This window comes from Schistocerca cancellata, chromosome 6 (genome assembly GCF_023864275.1).
Source record: "Schistocerca cancellata isolate TAMUIC-IGC-003103 chromosome 6, iqSchCanc2.1, whole genome shotgun sequence".
Lineage (NCBI taxonomy): Eukaryota > Metazoa > Arthropoda > Insecta > Orthoptera > Acrididae > Schistocerca > Schistocerca cancellata.
In genome coordinates, this window is record NC_064631.1 from 397,641,629 (window position 1) to 397,664,898 (window position 23,270).

The following is a 23,270-nucleotide window of genomic DNA, read 5'->3' on the forward strand; positions in this document are numbered from 1 at the left end:
GCGTGTGTCACTTATATTTTTCAGGGTGTATATCTTCAAATGGTCCGTCAAAATTTTCCATCTATTTACCGATCCAGCAAATAGATTAAACATTTTTTATAACATTCCGAACAGTGTCACGGATTTTACTGATGATTTTGCCGCATCACACAATACCAAATTATAACTATGGCATCCACATGGCACAAAAAAAGATAGTGGATTTAACTTCTTAATTCTGTTCTGGACGCCTTTATTTTACCCCTTCATGTTCGCGCCGTTATCGTAGCCCTGTCCTCTGCAGTCATTAATGTTAAGGTCAAGATCACTCAATGTTTTTAAAATGCTTTCTGTGAGGCCTTCACCGGTTGTATCATCTATTTGCAGAAATGAGATGAAATGTTCTTTTACACTTACGCCATCCTCTGTTATGTCGGCGCATCTTAAAGTTATCGAAAGTTGTCCTTTGTGGCTTATATCTGGAGTACAGTCAGCTATGATTGCATAATACTTTGAACCCTTTATGCGGGACACGATTGTAGACATAATGTGTGATGCCATGAGTTCTATTAATTCATTTTGTATATTTTTGCCGCAATAATGGTCAGCCAAATCACCACTCAATGCCAGTCTGACGTGCTCTTCCATGATTGGATCAAACTTTGCCAATAACTGTACAAGACCTAAGAATTTTCCATTATTTGGGGTAAATAATTTACCTGATAACCCTCTGAATGCCATATTATTTTCAGCCAAATACAAAGTAATGTGCATCAATCTTTGAAGCACATTGCTCCATCGTAAACTTTCTTTAGAAATTAGCTTTTGTTCTTCCTTGTCAATAGTTAATCCAGCTTTAAACCTGATTTCAGCTTCAGTCCATTGAGTAAATGCTTTTTTGTGGTTAGGACTATTTTCATGCAGTTTCAGAGCTTCACTTAAATGTTTCCAATTTCTGAAACCCACAGTGGTACTCAAATTAGTAGTTGACTTTAAATCAAACAGTCGACAACAAAAGCAAAAGACACTGTCGTTTGATACAGAATAAACTAGCCACCGTCGTCTGATAGTTTCTTCGTTTGATAGTTTTCTTGTGTAATGAGTTGAAGAGAAATGACGCCCATTTTCATCTTTTGGAAAGTTATTTAGACATACTTGTGAGGGTCCACATATTATAATGCGATCTATATCTCTAGCATTAAGTACTTTTGGCAACGTACCTACATCAGAAACATTGTATTCTTTTATTGCAAGAACGTTGATACTTTCATCGACCACAGATGTCATGTGTTGATTTTGACTTGGAGAAATATCAGAGGATTCATGCAAAGGTGTACTGCACTGGCCAATTTGATCACCTTCAATAGGTGATTGTATATTTTTTGTGTATAATTGTTCACAGTCTGAAGAAATATTTGCTGATACATGGACTTTTGATTCGATATCTGAAGTATTTGCCTTAGAATTTCCTTTAAGGTACTTATAAATATTCATGTGCTTTTTAGTTTCTTCAAGAACTTTTTCTTTTTCAGCTTTTCTTTTCCGATTTTCTGAACCAGAAAGCTTTTTTTAAATCATTTCCTTCTCTTCTGGCATGATTTAATAATTTGACAAATTATTGCTTGGACACTGCTCTATTTCGCGACCACAATATTCGATCTATAACAAATAAAGAAATTCACCTATCAGTAGACGTAACTAGAAAAAAACCTGAACTGAAAGATAAAAATGTTTTTCGCACCTACCAGAAAATTAAAATGTTGACACAGTCACGACACTCGTTTCACTCACAATTATTCAGCCACAAAAACATGACCGCTGCCTCCGACTCTTCCTGACAATTACTGACATGCGGGTGCAAATCGTAGCGCTGCCAACATATGCAGTCTAACAAACATTGTGTGGCGCTGTATTATTTCAGTAAGTTAGGGGAGAATTCTCTATTAATGCAGTGCACGCATTGCATGATCTATTAATTAATGTACATGAGTCATTAAGTCACAAATATTCGATAAAAATACATTCGTATTAATTAAATCATAATGCAATGTATATTTCACAGTCTGTATTTTCTTTTATTTGGAGCGACCGGTAGTTTCTGTTGTAAACGAGAGATGGTGCGGCTGCATGGGCTCTTCCTTTTTGCAGTTCTTGAAACAAATAAGAGAGGCGCTTTGGTAGAGCCCGTGCTAGCCCGCGTCAAACATGGATGGTTGCAGACAATACGAAGATTGCATTCAGCATGATTTCTCTTCTGCTACCCCGAATTCATCGCGCATTCGTGAGATTAGCAACGTATGTTGAATGAGACTGAATAATATTTTAGTTTCGCGAAATGTGTGATTGTAAATTGTAATTTTTTTTTTACATGCGTTTAGTATGTGGCGCCCCTTGGGCCCCGGCGCCCTGGGCGACCGCCCGAGTCGCCCCACCCTAAAGCCGGCGCTGCACATATACATACATTAATACTTGTTCCATAGATCGTGCATACAACATTTGGAACGTGTTGCTTTAATGTAAGTTGTCTTTACACAAAATAATGAATTTTTTTAGTTAATTTGGATTTAACAATGGGTCATAGTGCCTCAGACTTATTCATATGTCCTAAAATGAACTTATCATTTGACCTTTTTGGCAGTTTTAACAATACTTTTAAATATAGCTTCGTAATGTCTCACATATTTAATAAGGGTGGGGTTTTATTGTGTTTCAGCTCTTTATGTACCTCTCTTTTTCTCTCACGAAATATTTTGAAGCATGGAGGAATTCAGTTCAGTTTACTTTTGACATTTTGGTGCCATTTTTGCCTGGGAATGAGTCACTGAATACAGCTAGAAAACTCCTTAAAAACTATCACAGTTCTTAGTACCTGGCACACTATTATCTAGGTATCACCTTATGGCAGCTATCTTTTCAAGGAACAGGTTAAAGTTATTTTTGCAAAAGTTTCTTTTCATGTAACCTTCCTTAAAATTATTTATTATTATCGTTTATTCCTAGCAGCTGAATAAACAATGCAGAATAATCAGAAATTCCCAAGCCTAAACAGACACTGTTTTCTCTGTCAAACATGCAGTTTGTTGACATATTGTGTATACAGGCAGCTGTATGGCCATTTTCTCTAGTGATTTAACCAAAATTTAGTTTAAAAGCAGAGTTCTGAATTAAGTCAATAAACTTTTTTGAGCTATGGTCATGACTTATCACATTTACATTGAAATCATCTGCTGTTATTATATTTTTCTTCCTTTCTTTGTTAACTTTATCTAGAAGACACTGGAGTTTGAATTACAAATTTTTTAATTATTGCAGCTACTTCGAGGGATTCTTAAACTGATATGACTATTTCGTTCATCTCTTTTACTTCAACACAGCAGATTTCAAAAGAGTATTGCTCATTTTAGTACCAGTAATCAAAATCCGTTTTTATTCAATATGTTAAGCAGGTATCCACAAGTATGCATCAGCCTCTGTGAGATCCCTCTCCCCTACAAAAGCTTCTTGCTACACTGAAACATTCCAATATATTTAAAATTTTTACAGAGTCACTGATCAGTGTTCATTTACGCAGACAGCTTTGACAGTTTGGTTTCATTGAGGATAAATTGCAATTTTGTTACTAGCTGCCTTCAAACATTTATATTCCAAAGCACTAAGCAATTTTTCAATTTTGTTTATACTTCTAAGCACAACTTTTCATAGATTTCTCACCTCTGTCTTTACTTCATACCAGCTTCTACTAAAAAATCCTTCAGATGCCATGGTGATTAAATTTCTTTCATGTTAAGGAGGTAAATTGCTCCTATTGCTTCTTCTTTTGCTTCTTTTGTCGTTGCTGTTTCTTCGTCTGCTATTGTCGTTACTTCTTCCCTTGTTGCTTGTGCTTCTAATGATAATGGCTCTGTTTCTGGGAATGGTGACACCTGATGCTGCTGCCACTGGCGATTGTGGTCCTGCTGTTTTCACTGATGGTGTTGGTTCTGCTGTTGGTTGGGATGATGATGTTGCTTCTTCTGTTGTTGCTGCTGCTTCTCATGATAATAGTTTTGCTTCAGTCGATGCTCGTTTTGCTGCCACTGATGACGGCTCTGCTATACCAGCTGATGGCGATGGTTCTGTTCCTGATAATAATAGTGGTTCAGCTGTTTTTACTTGTCCTTTTGCTGTGTTCTGATGCCCTCAGTAATGAAGGTGCGTTTAATCTACTTCCGCCGGTCAATTTCTTAAGAAAACAGTGTTCAAAGTAGCTTATGACTATACACTGTGTTTTTCATTTCCACCAGGGGTGCTGTGCGTTTCTTTCCAGTCCCATAACTGTGTGGAAACACAATATAACATTTCTGGGCTCCAGTAAATCAATAATTTCCACGCAGACAATAAGTTTTTGGGTGAGCAACATTCCTTCTTGTGTGAACACATTTTACGGTGTCGCCTTTCGTTCCATTGATTCAGTGTGAATCGACGTTGAAACCAACTTGTCCGTGTAGGTCCAAAGATCTTCGTTTTTTCAGTGCCTGGCATAGTAACTTCGTTGAATGTTTGTTTCTGATCAGCTGTTTACTATTGTGTTGATATGATACAGACGTGGTGGTGTTTGTACTGCATACATGTTTTGGATCGAGAAGTGTCTGTGAAATCTTATACGTGACAGCATCTTATGTGGAAAGCAAGAGCTTCAGTAAAGAAATGCGTAGACAGCTGTTTGAATGTAACTATCTCGTTCGCCGACAGTGAAAATGTTGTGACACGTAATGAACGCGGACGAACATTATCGCGGCATTTACATGAAATACATTTCGTGTGCGTTCAATGCAAAGGATGATACAGAGAGTTACTGTCGGAAGAGTGCTGTTATTTGGCGCTTTGCTGAGTTTTGTCATTTTTGTACTTCTTTTTGAGTCTCAGATCCTACAAGTAAGAGAGAGTACTAAGGATTTAGGTAAGAACAATGGAATTATGGGCTTCGTACGGTAATTCTTTATGATGTAATAACTACATGTTACCTTAATCTTTACAGAATATCTTGTAGCAAGTCTTCACCAAAGAAATGTTGAGAATCATCGAATTTTCGACAATAGACCAGAAGAGTCAATGCTTACTGACATGGTCATTATTTATAACCGTGTGCCGAAAACAGCATCAACCAGTTTTGTTGGCGTAGCATACGAGCTTTGTAAACAAAATGGATTTCATGTTCTTCATATTAACATTACAGCTAATATGCATGTACTGACGTTGGCAAATCAGGTAAACATTATTTTCCATTTTTATGAATGTTGATAATACCAGTTCACTGAATTGATGAGCTGCGTCAGTAGTGTGTGTGATAAATGTGGTACGGTATCCACTTAGTGATATGTTTGGAATTTGTCTACACAACTAATAGAGTCAGGTAGAATAATAAAATGTTCCTCATCTTTGCAACTGTCAATCTTTTGGGTGCCATTCTGACCACTCTGCCGTGATATATCTCATGTGTCACTCATGTACTGGTAGTTTAATATTAACGTTATGCAGCATTATTCCGGATGATCAGCCATCCACAGATGTGGATGTAATTTTCATTGAATTCTAGGGAAGTGTGATTGGCCAATCACTGTTTGTCATGTATATTAAGGATTTAGTGGACAACATTAATTGCCGTCTCAGATTTGTCACAAAAATTGTAGTTATCTATGGCTAGAATGTGGTACTAGAGTCTCCATGAAATCTTGGTTATGGTGACAGATTGAGGAAATACGGAAGCGTCCGATCCCGCCCGTCTGCTTTGACCCATGACGTCACAAATATGGCGGAAACGACCATAAACCACGATTCCAATACGGCGCATATAAAGTCGTTACGTACACATTATGAGGACGAAAATACATCGAAAAACAAACACACACACGTTCCACAAAAAGCCTAATAACACTAACGGGACAAGTGCGGGAAATAGGTGGTTTTTGTGTGGGGACAAACTAAATATAAACAAATTTAGACACCCACCCCCATAAAAATCCACGCAAAACAACGAAAAAAACGGACATCACAAAACTCCCCAAATTCCGCTAAACACAACATCATCTGGAATCGGCCTTGACCTATATATCTCAACAGCAGCTACCGATCCCATAAATTGGGATCGAACACTTCCCTTGACCTACATAGCTCAACAGCAGCTTCCAACATTCACAGCCACACATTGGGATCGAACACTTCCCTTGACCTGCTATCCTTACGACATACAGCCATCCCTGGTCCAAGATGCCGGAACTTTAAGTAAGCCTCATTTCTTCACGACATACTGAACACTTGACGACTTCGTCCAAAAATCCGAATAGTTGAAGAAATTTTAGTAGAGACAACGCACTGTCCCCCACCATAGCCGACAACTGAAAACTGTTGATCCTGTCAGTCATATCCGTACCTACCAAAGACATAAAAAACGCAATTTACCAAAATTCACACACGATGCCAAACTCACAAACTAAACCAAAAACATCACCTAACACCACCAGAGAGCACCACCGATCGCATCAAAATGACACCTACAAACACGCCACTCTCACAAACTAAATTCCGCAGCGTCGTGACGTCACACACCAGAACAGCCTTATGTCATGGGTCAAAGCCAACGAGTGGGATCGGATGCTTTGGTCGACCCCAAACTGATCTGTAGCATAGCCTGAGGTCTGGGTTAGGCTGGAATCTGATAATTTGTTTAAGAGTGAATTCCAACTATAGATTATGGTAACAGAGTAATCTTTAGCAAAGCCTAATTTTTACGTGCATGCCATATTTAATGCTTTTTTTGCCAATGAGTAATGCAAGTTTCATCATAAAAAAAGATCAGAAAAATCGTATTATCTAATGGACAAGACTCCACCAAGCATTTTGATGTATATTGTCTATACATATTGTGTGCCAGTATCTGGGAGTAATGATATATAGACATATTAATTTCAAGGGTTGTATGGGTTCAGTTGTAGGTAAAGCATTAACAAGGTTATATTTATGAGTAAAATACTAGGGAACTTTAGGTCGTGAAAAGAAAAAAAAAGAAAAAAGAGAGATTGCCTCCAAAATACTTACACAATCTGCAATGAGGGCAGATAGCAAAGGATGGTGATGTGAATATATACAGTCTTGTTTGGCTTGTGGGAAAGAGTAATGGATATGCTGAAAAATCTCAACTGATAAAAGAAAGTGTCATAATCTCATTAAAAATTTGCTTGTAAAAATTCAAGGTTTTCACGGTGGAATCTATTGATTTTTCAGTTTCCCGTGTATCACTCACATAGAAACAGTAAATTCATCAAAATAAACCTTTGTTTACATCTCTATTCACAAAAACTATTGTTAACAAGCGAAGTAGTAGCTTTCTCATGTATGCAGTGATAAGAGGGGGGGGGGGGGGGGGGGGTGAGTTGAAGACACAATACTGACACCAAATGCAGTCTCAGACTTGAACCTTACAAACATTCCATTTTGATGATTCAGTGGATGCAACATTTCCTTTTGGCATATTGGCTATTTTTCTCACTGTAACCCGTTCCAGGTGTTGATGTTCGTCTATTGGTAATTGTTAGCTCTTGACTCACAGCCTGTTGTTGAGATCCCCATTATTTTGGAATGTGATTACCAGCTTGGGAATCATGTCTTGAATTTAAGTCCTCTCAGGAGCATGTTTTGCATTGAATGCCCGTGCTATATGCCTGTGCTGTCTGCTTCCACCAGGAAAATTTTTTGTGTGTGCTCAGCAAACTGCATGAGTAAATGTGCTGCAGATACTGTTCTGTGGTGTAACAAGTCTTTACCAAAATAATGATCAGTATTTAACAGTCCAACTAGTGTGGATGGTGAGTGGAAGGCTGCATGTGGTTGTGACCATTCACATTCGGTGAACCATTAACCATTGGATAACCTTATTTGCAAGACAAATCTTTCAAACATAACTTTGACAATTTAGATATGTAGAAGTTTAAAACTTATTTCGCACCTAATAAATCCAACTTGAATAATCTTGAAATAGATGGTTCTCAGTAATGTCTGTTAAATTTTAAGATTAGTGTGGGGTGAAAGTAAATTAACTGGCACCAGAAAGGATCATGGAAGAACACCACAAACCCATATTTTAAAAAGTCAAAGGCAATTATAGCAGCACTGTGTGAATGACTGCTGGTATCAGTCACTTTATACAGCCACTCTAGTAATTCGTAAGCAACGGGCTAGGCACATTTCCTGGGCCAGGCACTGTCCATTTTCAGACCCACAGTAGGCCACTGTCATCTTTTGCATCATTGATGAGCAATGATTGCTATCCATTGTTGCCAGAAAAACACCCCGCTTCTCAACAGTACACCGCAGTCCACTTCCCAAGTTCTCTCCAGTTCTCAAGTGTGATCTAACTGGAGGAGTAGCATAACAGACAGTTTAAAGTCTGAGGTTGTGATGGAGAATGTGTGTGCCAAATAATGGTACATTTTGGACAATGAGAATTGTGTGTTAGTTTGTATTTGAACCTATTTTAAAGCAAGAACATCATATGGAACAAGTGTAGCATTGAGTGTAAATATTTAGGAGTAAAGGAGACCACTCACCGAGTAGCAGATGTGCTGAGTCATTGAGAGGTCCACACAGAGGAGAATGAAAAATTATCAGGATTGCAGTTCGGTATGTATACTGGGGGGGGGGGGGGGGGGGGGGGGCAAGGAATGTTTCAGGTAGGACGGGTGAAGAGAAAAAGAGGTGGAAATCAGGAGGAGCAGTTGGGGATTGGTAGCTGGTGTCTTGGAGGGAGGCAGCAGGTGCACAGGGTGGAATACAAGAGGTAAGTGTGGCAGGTGCACAGGCTAGGCATGTGACACACAGGTAGAGAGGCCAGTGAGGTATAGCACACAATGAAATTGATGTGGAGGTGTGGATGAGAAGGAGGTGACAGGACAGAGGGAGGGGAAGCTGTCAGGTAGACAGTGTAGGGACAGTGGGTTAGTGGAGATAGAGGCCGGGAGGATTATGGTAGTGAAGGACGCGTTGCAAGGCTAATTCCTATAATTCCCATCTTCATTGTTCAGGAAAGCTGATGTTGGAGGGAAGGATCCAGATGGCATGAATTGTGGATCAGCCATTGAACTGGTGACCTTGCCTGTGATAGAATAGGATAATCCTGTGTCAGGACTGGTTTAGGATATGCTGGGTGGGTGAATCAAGCTGGTCATGCAATTTTGTGAATCTGTGGGATGTCAGGTTTTATTACACGTTTTCCTGAAGAGGTGTTTGTTTATTCACATGACAAGGGCCTGTTAATTGCTGAAATGAGCAATCAGAAATAGCTCTAAGTATGTCATTCACAGTTTGCAGTCCACTTGCCCATATTTCAGCTCACTGTGGCCGAAAAACAAATTTCTACTCACTACTTTGGGGCAGTGAGGAAAAGATGGTAAAAAAATTAAAAGTTCACTGTTTATAGTATTTGTATATATATTCAAAATCTATAATTTCACATGCATAATTTTCTCATAGATCAGATAAATATTAATAATGTCCTAGGAGCTGGCACAGTTCAGGATCTAAATCTCCTCAATACTCCATTAACAATAAAATCACTTTCTGTGACTTATTGTTTGAATAATTCAAAAGACAGTCAAGTTCATGTAGAAGCGGAAGGTAATAATACTCCACTCACCAAGCAGATTTAGAATATGGGTGGCATACATGAACTGCCAGGCTCAAACGGATGAGGCATTTAACTACTTGCAGTTCACACAAAAGTTCAATTTCGATCCTTCAAAAGATGTCTGTACATAGTCATTTGAGGCTCACATTCACAGTTGCAGTTAACAGCACAACACAATCCATCACGAAACTTGGCACTGACTTATTCACTGATGGTGACACACACAGCTGACAAAAACCAATGAGTAAATGAATCCCTGAGGCAGCACTGGGATTGCTTATATAACCTCACAAAGCAGAACGAACAGTTCTAAACTGTCAGTGCATCTGACTCAGTGCTGTAAGAAAAAGCCCTCTCAGAACACTAAATTAGTAATAACTTCCTGAATTGGGATTATATTGACACACTAATTTTTTCCTAGTGTAGGTTCCGTGATTAACGAACATTTTATTTTTATATCTTAATAAATATTGTTGCAGTATTTTTTTTAAACAGAACTTTAAAGAGAACTTTACACTCTGAACTGTCCATTTGGTCTTCACTGTTCCCTTTTTCAATTGTATCAATCTTCTTGAGACATGGTACATTATTGATTTGAAAAAGATTTCTGTTACATGTTAAGAACATCATCAGTGAATATATACACTACTGTAAATATTCTGAATGTGTTGAAAAAGTTCCTACAGGGGGTGTGATTATTATGTCTGCATATCAGTGTCTGAACCCTCTGCAATATAAAAATAATACATAGGCCCACTGTGCAAACCACCATACTGTGCCTGCTGTAAGGACCTTGTACCACTACTAGTCATTCCCTTTCCTGTTCCACTTGTAGATGGAGCAAGAGAAAACTGACTGACTGGATGCCTCCATATGAACCCAAATTTCTCTAGCCTTGTATTTGCGATCCTGTCAACAAATGTGGAAAGGTCGTAAGATCATTGTGCAGTCAGCCACAAATTCTCTCAATTTTCTCAACAGTATTTTGTGACTCCCATTTGAGTTCATGGCACATTTCTATAATAACTCATGTTGCTCTGATCTACAGGTAACAGATTTAGCAGCGTGTGTCTGAATTGTTTTGACATCTTCATTTTATCTGCCCTCCACAAACAGTCAAGCAGTACTCAAGAACAGGTCTCGCTATGCTGCCTATATGCTGTCTCCTTTTTAGATGAGCTGCACCTTCCTAGAATTCTCGTAATAAACCAAAGTTGGCCAGTTGCCTCCCCTTCACTATCTTGCATCATTTTTGTCTAAATATTTAATCAACTTGATTGCGTGAAGCAGAACCTTGCTAATACTGTATTTGAACTTTCCATGATTGTTTTCCGTATTTTTCTGCATTAACTTACATTTTTCTACATTTAAAGCAAACTGCCACACCAAGAATAAATTCTGCCTAAATCTGCCTATAAATACTCAGTGACGACACTTCCCATAACCTACGATCTCATCAGCAAACAGTCACACATTGATGCTCGCCTATCTGTCAGGTCGTTTACATATATAGAGGACAAGAGCACTCCCATCATGCTTCTTTGTCTTTCATGAATACTCACCATCCATGACATGTCTTCCAGTAATTTCTTCGGAATATTATTCCAGATGCAGGAATAAACGTCGAAGCTAGTTACATACTCAATCTGTGAGCAATGTAGGAATGCCGTGTTGCTGCCCCAGGCAAGGTCTTAGCAGAGATGGGACATGTCTTTGCCTTCATCTGACCTAATATTCGATATCACATGTGTATGTGCACCTTGTGGGTGATTCTGCCTGTATAGTGTAGTTTGTATTTATGTTGTTAGTGATGAGTGTGAAATGAAAAGGAGAAAAAGGCTGAAACACATTACAGAGCAGCAAATAGTGTACTTCTCTCTAATAGCTCCAATGGTGCTACCGAGCTTGACATCCCTGTCTGATAGTCAGGTCATCAAAAGTAGTGTATACTCTCTCAGTCTATGAGTCACTACAGAGAGGAATGTAACTCAGATGATTAGCAAATGCATACTAAAAAGGGGAAGTAATTCATGCTCTACGTCACATACTTATAGACTTCATCACTCGAAATATGGAAAGAGTCAGAAAGCTGTCATTCATATGGAGTACCATATAACTCAGCATTTGATAACAAATATCTCTCTCAAAGGAAGTGTCACATAGTATTTAAAATCAAATGTGCAGAATAATAATTAAAAATAAACATCAGTTAATAGTGGTATCAAGGTCAATATTACACAGACAGATAGTTTTCAGTGAATGATGTTATGAGAGAATGAACACTTCATAAATTTAACATGTTATGAAAAATGATAAGTCTTTGTTAGTGAAAAGTCCATGATCATCCAAATTGAACTAATGACAATTTGGGAAGCAAATTAGTGAAATTTGAGATGCAAAATGTTATACAACAAATATAAGTTACCCATATCAGGGGAAAATGTGGAAAATTGCATGCAGGTGGGTGAGAGACATGGCATCCTCTAATAATATCATGAGAAAGTGTGTGTGAATAAGAAATTTTAGTTCAGTGTTGTAATTAATCTTAAACTTCGACCTGACTTGAGTTAATTTTTATACTTAAATCATATAATCCACATCTAAAGATAATTTTGCATATATTTGATTACCAAAACACTATTTTTCTGATGATACAGTTTTATTTTTTTATGACAATCCATTTAGCATCATCGATCTTGAACAATGAAAATTAGTAACTACGATTGTTAATGTAAATGAGTCAAAAACCACTTTACAGTGAAATTAATATTATGATGCTTTAGTTTTCATGTAAACAAAAATTTCTGTTTTCATTTTTAATTTTTCTTATTTTATCATTGATAATTCAATCAACAGTTATACAAGAACAGGATGCTGATAATTTTTATATTGTCAAAATTTGCAACTTTCACGATTAATTATTAGGTGCATAAATCTTTATATAAATAATTATTTCCAGAAAACATTATGTAAATTATACATGAAAAGTACGTAGGTTGTAACTTAAATAGTGGCAACACTGCTGTGGAGACACTACGCAATGGAATCTGCTATTGTCGCTGATAGCACACATTGTTGACATACCTACCTTACCTCCAAGCAAATGGACTCATCCGTCCCATCTCACTGGCATGTGCAAAATCGAGGGAAACACAGTCTCTTGTGAGCGAGTGGTCAAACGTAACAGTGTCACTATGTTTTTGAAACAGGAACAACGGAGATGGATCAAGATTGAATGTACCAGAGGTCATACAGCATGATAGTGTCATCAAGGTCTTCAAGAGGCATGCGGGGAACCGGCATTGCCATACAGAACAGTGGCACATTGGGTAAGAGCCTTAATGAAGGTCAGCAAACTATGGCAGAAATGCATCAGGCAGGTCGTCCTAGCATCTCTGAAGAAGAAGTGCATGCTGTTGCTGCGTTAGTGGACAGTGATCGACGCCATACGATTCACGAGCTTGCCCATGAAACCAGATTAGTGCATACAACTGTGCTTCGCATCCTGTAGGAACACCTGGGCATGCAAAAAATTGCATCACGGTGGGTTCTGCATGACTTCAGAACTGTTCCAGAGATTCGACAGGCAGTAGATCGCTCCATTCACACCATCAACAGAACAGGATCTGCTAACAGTATACGGTTGCATCACGGTTGGTTCCACATGACTTCAGAATTGTTTCCAGAGATTCACAGGCAGTAGAGCACTCAATTCGCACCATCAACAGAACAGGATCTCCTAATGGTATACTACACCTTCCACATCGCTGGCAACGGGTTCTACACAACACTGGTTACCACCTTGAAGGACAGTAACAGGTGCAAACATGTAACTCTTTTTGTATCGATTGTGAATAAATAGTTGCCACTACTTAAGTTCCCCCCCCATGAACCATGGACCTTGCCGTTGGTGGGGAGGCTTGCGTGCCTCAGCGATACAGATGGCCGTACCGTAGGTGCAACCACAACGGAGGGGTATCTGTTGAGAGGCCAGACAAACATGTGGTTCCTGAAGAGGGGCAGCAGCCTTTTCAGTAGTTGCAGGGGCAACAGTCTGGATGATTGACTGATCTGGCCTTGTAACATTAACCAAAACGGCCTTGCTGTGCTGGTACTGCGAACGGCTGAAAGCAAGGGGAAACTACAGCCGTAATTTTTCCCGAGGACATGCAGCTCTACTGTATGATTAAATGATGATGGCGTCCTCTTGGGTAAAATATTCCGGAGGTAAAATAGTCCCCCATTCGGATCTCCGGGCGGGGACTACTCAAGAGGACGTCGTTATCAGGAGAAAGAAAACTGGCGTTCTACGGATCGGAGCGTGGAATGTCAGATCACTTAATCGGGCAGGTAGGTTAGAAAATTTAAAAAGGGAGATGGATAGGTTAAAGTTAGATATAGTGGGAATTAGTGAAGTTCGGTGGCAGGAGGAACAAGACTTTTGGTCAGGTGATTACAGGGTTATAAATACAAAATCAAATAGGGGTAATGCAGGAGTAGGTTTAATAATGAATAAAAAAATAGGAGTGCGGGTTAGCTACTACAAACAGCATAGTGAACGCATTATTGTGGCCAAGATAGACACAAAGCCCATGCCTACTACAGTAGTACAAGTTTATATGCCAACTAGCTCTGCAGATGATGAAGAAATAGATGAAATGTATGACGAGATAAAAGAAATTATTCAGGTAGTGAAGGGAGACGAAAATCTAATAGTGATGGGTGACTGGAATTCGTCAGTAGGAAAAGGGAGAGAAGGAAACATAGTAGGTGAATATGGATTGGGGGGAAGGAATGAAAGAGGAAGCCGCCTTGTAGAATTTTGCACAGAGCATAACTTAATCATAGCTAACACTTGGTTCAAGAATCATGAAAGGAGGCTGTATACATGGAAGAAGCCTGGAGATACTGACAGGTTTCAGATAGATTATATAATGGTAAGACAGAGATTTAGGAACCAGGTTTTAAATTGTAAGACATTTCCTGGGGCAGATGTAGATTCTGACCACAATCTATTGGTTATGAACTGCAGATTGAAACTGAAGAAACTGCAAAAAGGTGGGAATTTAAGGAGATGGGACCTGGATAAACTGAAAGAACCAGAGGTTGTAGAGAGTTTCAGGGAGAGCATTAGGGAACAATTGACAGGAATGGGGGAAAGAAATACAGTAGAAGAAGAATGGGTAGCTCTGAGGAATGAAGTGGTGAAGGCAGCAGACGATCAAGTAGGTAAAAAGACGCGGGCTAATAGAAATCCTTGGGTAACAGAAGAAATATTGAATTTAATTGATGAAAGGAGACAATATAAAAATGCAGTAAATGAAGCAGGCAAAAAGGAATACAAACGTCTCAAAAATGAAATCGACAGGAAGTGCAAAATGGCTAAGCAGGGATGGCTAGAGGACAAATGTAAGGATGTAGAGGCTTGTCTCACTAGGGGTAAGATAGATACTGCCTACAGGAAAATTAAAGAGACCTTTGGAGAGAAGAGAACCACTTGTATGAACATCAAGAGCTCAGATGGCAACCCAGTTCTAAGCAAAGAAGGGAAAGCAGAAAGGTGGAAGGAGTATATAGAGGGTGTGGCGAAATAAATAAAAAAACATTTGATTTAATTGTGTTTTTTAACTTTATAATTTTTGAAAGGCTTTTTGACGGATTGTATTGACCGGCTTGAATGCGGACAAATACAGTGCTGCGTGAAATATGCCTGTAATATAATTTACCATTCCGATTAATTACATTTTGAATTCTACGTCATTGTTGATTTAATCAGAGTTCTCACCTTAGACGTAGAATTAGTCCTTCTGCCACAATATTAATTTATCAGTCGCCATCGAAGTTCTTCTCTTTGTTGACCGTGTGTATCTTCCTAAGTCGGCATCGGTTCACTTCACGAAGACGGTGGAAACCAGGGAATACAATGCTACGTTGCTTTAAATAATTTTCGTAACACTTCGATACTTCTCACTATTTTTTATTCACAAGACAATAAGACTTGCTCTGCTCGTCGCACAAACCATAATTACTAACTACATGGCTGCCTTTCCGCACAGTCCAAAAATCACGTCCATCCTCCACGAGGCAACAATCGAAAGTGTCCCTTAGCTCCTTCTTGGAGTATGAAACAAGAGAGAATCCAATGTGAACTTTACAAAGATTATAATATACATGCCTCTCAATTTATCTTTGGCGCAGCTTTTAAGATATTGTATGTCTCTGCATAGGAATGTGTCATTACAACTGCCCCCCTACTGTATACTGTCACTAGAAAATTTTATTTGATTGACAGGATACAGTAGTCGACCTTGCAATTGATAGGTTTGGGGGTCTTTTATTTACAACCTTCATTTTTTTTTGTGTCTCATTTTCATGGCACTGTGAATTCTTTGGTATTACTGAGTGTGTGTCAGTTTTTGGTATACTTATGCTAATATTCACAAACCTTAATCCTAATATACAAAGTTTTGGTTAACATTGAGAAAACATCATGTGGTAAAGTTTGTACAATAAAATATACAATGAATACAACGTTATTTACAAATGTTTCCTTCCTCATCAGAGGTGAAAATTAAGTCCTTGTATTGCTTTCTGTATTTATTCTGGGGCGACGAGCTTTGTTCGCTAGACCCAGTGTTGAATATGGGCGGGTGATACGCGCGCCTGATTGTTTGGTCGTCCGTTAGCGGGCGACGTTGGTTGAATGCACGCGCCAGTGCACTGAATATACACCGACGTGAGGGTACCGTCAAGACTTCCGAACCTCAGTATGCGTGTGCTTTTTGTAGTTCCTTCCAGTACTTAGACTGGATACAACGAGGTACATTGGAATATGTGCCCCGAAGAACACACCACACTATGTGCGAGGTGGAGGACGATCCCGTCGATGCCGCTCCAGGTAAGAAGCGTACCATGTCAAACTTGTTTGGCATTGTCCTTTCCTATTGTGACGCCATGGGTCGTTTGACGATACTAGCTTCAATTTTTCGATGTCCCTTGTTTAGGCTCGCTGACACTTGCAACGTAGCACTACTTTGCACAATTTCAATTTCTACACACACCACTTTAACCGCGAGTATTGCGATCGAAACTTTCTTTTCACTACACTTTTTTCTTCGTATTAACCCCTTTTACCTATTGTACCGAGATTCATTCCCCTCAATATTTCTGGTCAATGTACATAAATATTCACAAATTTGTAAGTCACGGGACTTGGTATGAAATACAAAGTACATCACATACAATGGAATAACATAAAACACATACAATATATTGGCTACATTAATTACAGGAAAAAACTATCGACTAAAATTGAAAAAAGTTTTGACCACTCATAGTGGCTTCTTCGTCTTGGATTTTACTGACACACACACCCTTTTCCATTAATCAGTTAGAAGGAACAAGTCCTTTGTTTTCTCTCTTGAACTCGAGTGTAAGTTAAGGTTTACCTTCGTTACGTATTCTTCATACGCAACGACATGCCTCAGCATGCAGAGAACACACCTGTAGCCGCTCCACTGCAGCTTGGGAAGGGAATTTTCTACCTTCTACTTAGGGTAATGGCAACGACTACGTGTATGCTACGGTTTTTACCTATAAAATATGAAAATGCACGAAATAATCATTTATATGCAGCGTAACCCTAATATGTACAGTGTTTTGCGCTTAAGCACGTTCTGGTGTGCTTGTAAATCGTTACCTCTAATAAAATTTCCTACATTAACATAGACATATAAACATACAATCTTGAAGTTCAGGGTGTAGCAACTATTAATATGTGCAGTGTTTCATAATAGCGGCACGCCCTTGTGTGCGTGTATCATCTTCAATTAAAGTACGCTTATAGGCGTCTTGTGTTATCATGGGAGAAAAAATACAGACATTTTAATGCATCGGTTGTCATGAAAATCTATGTACACGAATAATCCGACTTGCATAGCTTCAGTGCAGCATGAAATTCTGTATGACTTTTTTTTTTTTTCATAGTTTATTTTATAGATGATTCCTTTGCTTACAGGTCGTCGATCACACTACTTACCTGTTTCTCGTACAGCGGCGATATCATTTTCATTCTTTGTGACTGTAAATCGTGATATGTATGAAAGATATAGTTTTGACATGATTTATCATTTCATGTTTCAAGTGTGTAAAGTAATTCATATCTTCCTTCCGCATACATGAGTGAAGAATCGCTAATGTTGCACTTTGTATCAGGTTTTTCGTATTTTCACGTAAACTCGTAGAGTCTTACGGTTTTAATTAAGTTGGTTCTTGACGTTAGGTATACCTGTTTATACGAGGTTGTCTTAGAGTTTAATTTTCCTTATACACTTCTACGTTGTTTAAGTTTCGTACATGTACAGAGCTTCTTTCGCCTTTCACACATTCATACATACGTTTATACACACAAAAAATATCTACCACTTAATATACACATTGCTGGTGGGGCCCTTTTTCGGTACCCTGCACCCTTCCCTCAATATTCAAAAATAATTCAGGGCGTGCTGAGCATCGTCCCTTATACTAATAATACTTACAACTAAATATTTCTTCTTACATACATAACACCCTTACGGTCCATTAATGCGCAATCATTCCATATTTTCCTCCTTGACACTTTAGCTTTCGTACATGTAACCTCGTGTATAGCTTATATATTCTACAAAGTTGTTTGCTGAGTGTTTTAGGTGTTTCCTAACGTTAATGTGTGTCTCTCTCTCTATAAACCCTAGGTATTTGTTTTGAGGGCGATTCAGTTCGTTACTCACGTTGCATAGATCTGTTTATTATTTTCCTATTTTAAGGCTGGTGTCATTCTTTTCCTTAGTCACAAAAATTCACACGTTTACCTTGTTGTTCATTCTAAAAATCGCTAGCTACTGTGTAATGTAAATGTATGCGTTATCTCTTTGCTTTCCTCTTTGCTGCTTTTTCCCAATATGTAATTGTGTGTTGTTCTCGTGTACATAGCCTTTCTTCCGGTTATCTATCTGCATTATTTATTTATTTATTTTTTTTTCTTTCTCCTTCCGTACAAGCTAAGATTTTACTCAATATAATATAATATTACAATACCGTCCATGACCAGTATGTCCTTGTATGTTCACTTTTATTACGTAATACCAGCTTATAATTAAATTTTCTAAGCTACTATTTACAAGACTTGAGTATCCTTTTCTTTCTTGTTTTTGAATGGCTCTCGTCACTGTGTCTCATAGTAAGCGTGGTCTCAAAACTTTTAAACGTTCCGCGCATGCACGCTTGTGTACCATGACTGGACTGCAGGCGCGGAGAAAACTCTGCATTGTTGGTGGACATTATTCGTGATAGCCGCCATCGTGTAATATGAGTCACGTGTCGTCTGGACTCGACCGCGCATGCGCCTTCGCGCTTTGTATACACTCAGCTGATCGGACAGGGAAAGGGGGAAGATTTCTCCCCGGCTCGCTGCCTACAGCGCGGCCAATGACCTTGTCTTGACATGCAGCTATCGCGTGCACATCAGCTGAGCGTTGAATTGCAACTTCGACGCGTGGCTTGTTGCTCGTCTCAAGCGAACAAACCCTGGCCTTCGCGTTAATTTGTCTTCGTTCCTCTCTCTTAAATAACTGAGTTAGACTACAAAAGTACCGTATGGTTTATTTTATAGCGTTAAGACTCACAGTAACACATGTTTCATTAGGTGTAGTTGACTATGCGTTTTTTAGCTGGCATATGCCCCCAGATGATTACTAGTTTCGATGTTTACTTTATGCTGCCGGAAAACTTCCATACCTAAAATACAATTGACGATTAACTTGTCAACGATTAAGAATGTACAGTTTATCGTGACATCGCTAATGGTAACAGGTATTTGCGTCTGCCACTTAATACTTTTTGACGTGTTACCTACAGCTGTCAAGATTTTACAATTTTCCGTTGGCAACACTGGTACTTTTAATGCTTTCGAAACTTCTTTAAATAAACTGTTAGAAATAATATTCGTAGATGCCCCTGTATCTAAAATTACGTTGGTAATTATAGTTCCTATCTTTGCTGTTATTACAGCCTGCACGAGGTCACTTACCTTGTCTGGTGCTTTCATCTCTTCTTCACATAGATCATCTTCTACGGTCGCATCCTGATCATATCTTAAAAATAATTGTCTAAGATGTAATGTGTGCTTGTTTGTGCCCCCTGTTGTCAAATCGGTCGGCCGGTGGGGGCTCATTACGACCGATTGTTGTTTACCGGGGGAGACAACGGCGTTGCTTCAGTACTGTCCGTTACATCTACAAAGTGTACTGAGTGGTTATTCTGTCGCCAATTAGTTTCCGGACCGCTGCGTGCAACATTTTCTTGCGACCGGCCGTCGCTATTCCTCCTTGGTCTGTCATTCCTATTACTGTAACTATTGTAATTTTCATTTGTGTGCCGCCTTTCATCACGCGGGCCTGACCAATCATTCACATGATTTCTATCATTTCCATACCGGCGTGGACCGTAATCTGTACTATACCTTCGGTCTTCACGTCTCTGTGGCGCCGAATTCCTCCGATTCCCGTAATTCCAGGTTCCATTATTTGGCCTTGTCGCATACGGATGCCAACTGTGTGGGTTTTGTCCACTGCCTTTAAAATGATATCCGTTACCGTTGTTTTGATTGGTTCCGGAATATTCATTCCGATTACTTGTGCTCGGCTCTTCTTCGTATATTAGATCAATTGAGTCAAGCACGGAAAGAAAGTATTCAAGGTCGTTTTCCGGTATGGTTACCAATTTTTCGCGTAAATTCGCGGGTAGTCTGTTTTTCAGAATTTTGAGAACATCTACGTGCGGTATTGGATTGTTCCAATAGCGCGTCTTATTCAAGTACTTTTCGAAATACTTTCTCAACCCGCCGTTTTTTAGGTTGAACGGTTGTGGGTTGAATACCTCACGTCGCAGTCTTTCTTGGACCCCAGCAGACCAATATTTCTCCAAGAAAGCCCGTTCAAATTGTTCGTAGGTGACGCACTGTTCAGCCATGTCTGTGGCCCACAAAAGTGCGTCGCCTTGTGTGAAGCCTACTACATATCTAATCTTCTGTGCCTCAGTCCAGTTTCTTGGTAAGACATTTTTAAATGCTCTTACAAATACGACTGGATGAGTTTTTCTGGATTCTGTGGAGAAAACTGGAAACTGTCCATGTTTCAACAGGCTCTCATCGACTAGAAGCGTCGAGATGCAAGGCGACACGCCTACTGCCTGTTGCAGCACCGCGTTTGGCGAATAGCCATTGTTTGCCTGTGCCGGTGCGTGCACATACGCCGGACAGGGCGCGTGATGTTCTGCGTTATTGACATCGTAATCTGGCACGGGCGAATAAGTGTCGCGCTGCCTGCTGCTTGACGTAGGCAAATCATTTGAAACATTCAGTCTACCAGCAATTTCCTTGCGTATTCTATCCTCGGCTACTTTGATTTCATTACCTAATTTTTCAAAAAGTTTTGTTTCCCGGTCAGTTATTGATTCATTTACATTACCGTTTTCTAAAGTTTCATTTATTTTGATAATGTCCGCCTTGATACGTCGAGTCTCCTGTTTCAGAAAACCGACTTCTTCGTTAACTTTATTAACTTGGTCAGGTATTTCTTCACATGCGGACTGTACTCTTGTTAAATTTAATTGAATAGCCTGTACGTTTTCATGTATTTCTTTTTGTACGGTTTGTGTTTGATTGTGTGTTTCTACTATTTCTGACAGTTCCTGTTCCTGTTTGTTTGTAAGATCTGACAATTTCTTTTCTAAGTCATTTGCCAATACATTGTATACACTATTGACGGTTTTGATGACTTTGTCTTCGATCTTTTGATCGATTTCATTGGTGAGTTTATTTAAGCGTTGATCGAAATGTCTGTGCATGTTCGCCAGTTTTGTGTTCGTTGTGTTGTGGCTGACTTCTAGATTCGCCAGTTTTGTGTTCGTTGTGTTGTGGCTGACTTCTAGATTCGCCAGTTTTGTGTTCGTTGTGTTGTGGCTGATCTTTAAATCAGATAATTGCTCGCTCACGTTTGACATTAGACTATATAATGCCTCAAGCGTAACTGACGAAGCTTGTGTGTTTGTATTTATGCCATTATTTGTAGCCATTGTTTCTCTACCACGATCTGATTGAATCGAAACCGGGCTAGGTTCACTGGTTTCACGCGAAATATTTTCATCTGATCTGGTAATCGATGCTTCATCGACTGTGCACAAGGTTTCATTTGCAAGTGGTTCATTATTGTTAATCCCTGTGGAGTGCAATTGAATCGTATTTACTTCTACATTATGTTGTGCTGAAAAACTAATTGCGTCATCATTTACGTCACTATTGTCAGAATCGGTGACGTGTCCATGAACATTTGTCAAATTAAAGTTCTCCGATTCCATTGTGGAGATATTATTTTTATCTGTACTTTACTGTTAATCTAAATCTTTAAATTCTCTCGCAGTTGAATTAATAAAAATATCTCGCGATTGTTATTTGTTGCGCGTCGGAAATTTACAAGATGGCGCACTACGTCTTCTAATTCTGCGATTGTTGAACATAAAAAGTAATTATCAAAGTGTAATTGTGTGTTGCCACAAACACTACCAGGATTTTAATATGGAAAGGAAAAGGTTCTGCTTTAAGTGGAGCTAAGCCAAGGTGCAGCCACTGCATGCGTTTGCGCTTTCCTACCTTAATTCCGGCTGAGCTGCGTCACTCACGATTACGTTAGTTTTGTAAATCCTTGTCCTTGTTCCTTCTGGTTATTGTGCCATCTGTTTATACAGTTAACATTGTTTCACCTTATTCATCATTTTCCATGTGCGCCATGTAACAGAGAAACAGTAATTAGTACAAGTACATTTGTAGCACAACAATCAAGTACTTACTCTTTGTTCCACCAGCACTGTCCCTGTCAGCGGTCGCCAGTGTGGCGAAATAAATAAAAAAACATTTGATTTAATTGTGTTTTTTAACTTTATAATTTTTGAAAGGCTTTTTGACGGATTGTATTGACCGGCTTGAATGCGGACAAATACAGTGCTGCGTGAAATATGCCTGTAATATAATTTACCATTCCGATTAATTACATTTTGAATTCTACGTCATTGTTGATTTAATCAGAGTTCTCACCTTAGACGTAGAATTAGTCCTTCTGCCACAATATTAATTTATCAGTCGCCATCGAAGTTCTTCTCTTTGTTGACCGTGTGTATCTTCCTAAGTCGGCATCGGTTCACTTCACGAAGACGGTGGAAACCAGGGAATACAATGCTACGTTGCTTTAAATAATTTTCGTAACACTTCGATACTTCTCACTATTTTTTATTCACAAGACAATAAGACTTGCTCTGCTCGTCGCACAAACCATAATTACTAACTACATGGCTGCCTTTCCGCACAGTCCAAAAATCACGTCCATCCTCCACGAGGCAACAATCGAAAGTGTCCCTTAGCTCCTTCTTGGAGTATGAAACAAGAGAGAATCCAATGTGAACTTTACAAAGATTATAATATACATGCCTCTCAATTTATCTTTGGCGCAGCTTTTAAGATATTGTATGTCTCTGCATAGGAATGTGTCATTACAAGGGTTTATACAAGGGCGATGTACTTGAGGACAATATTATGGAAATGGAA

General features: G+C 39.0%; 1 protein-coding gene across 1 annotated transcript in view; it reads left to right on the plus strand.

Annotated features, from left to right (window-relative positions):
* Positions 1 to 4,522: 4,522 nt before the first annotated feature.
* LOC126088510 (heparin sulfate O-sulfotransferase-like) overlaps positions 4,523 to 23,270 on the plus strand; it is an 80,195-nt gene continuing 61,447 nt past the window's right edge. Inside the window, exons 1-2 of the mRNA XM_049906655.1 lie at positions 4,523 to 4,918; positions 4,997 to 5,226. Of these exons, the coding sequence (XP_049762612.1) occupies positions 4,789 to 4,918; positions 4,997 to 5,226 (360 nt within the window). The 5' untranslated portion in view covers positions 4,523 to 4,788. The remainder of the gene's footprint in view (positions 4,919 to 4,996; positions 5,227 to 23,270) is intronic.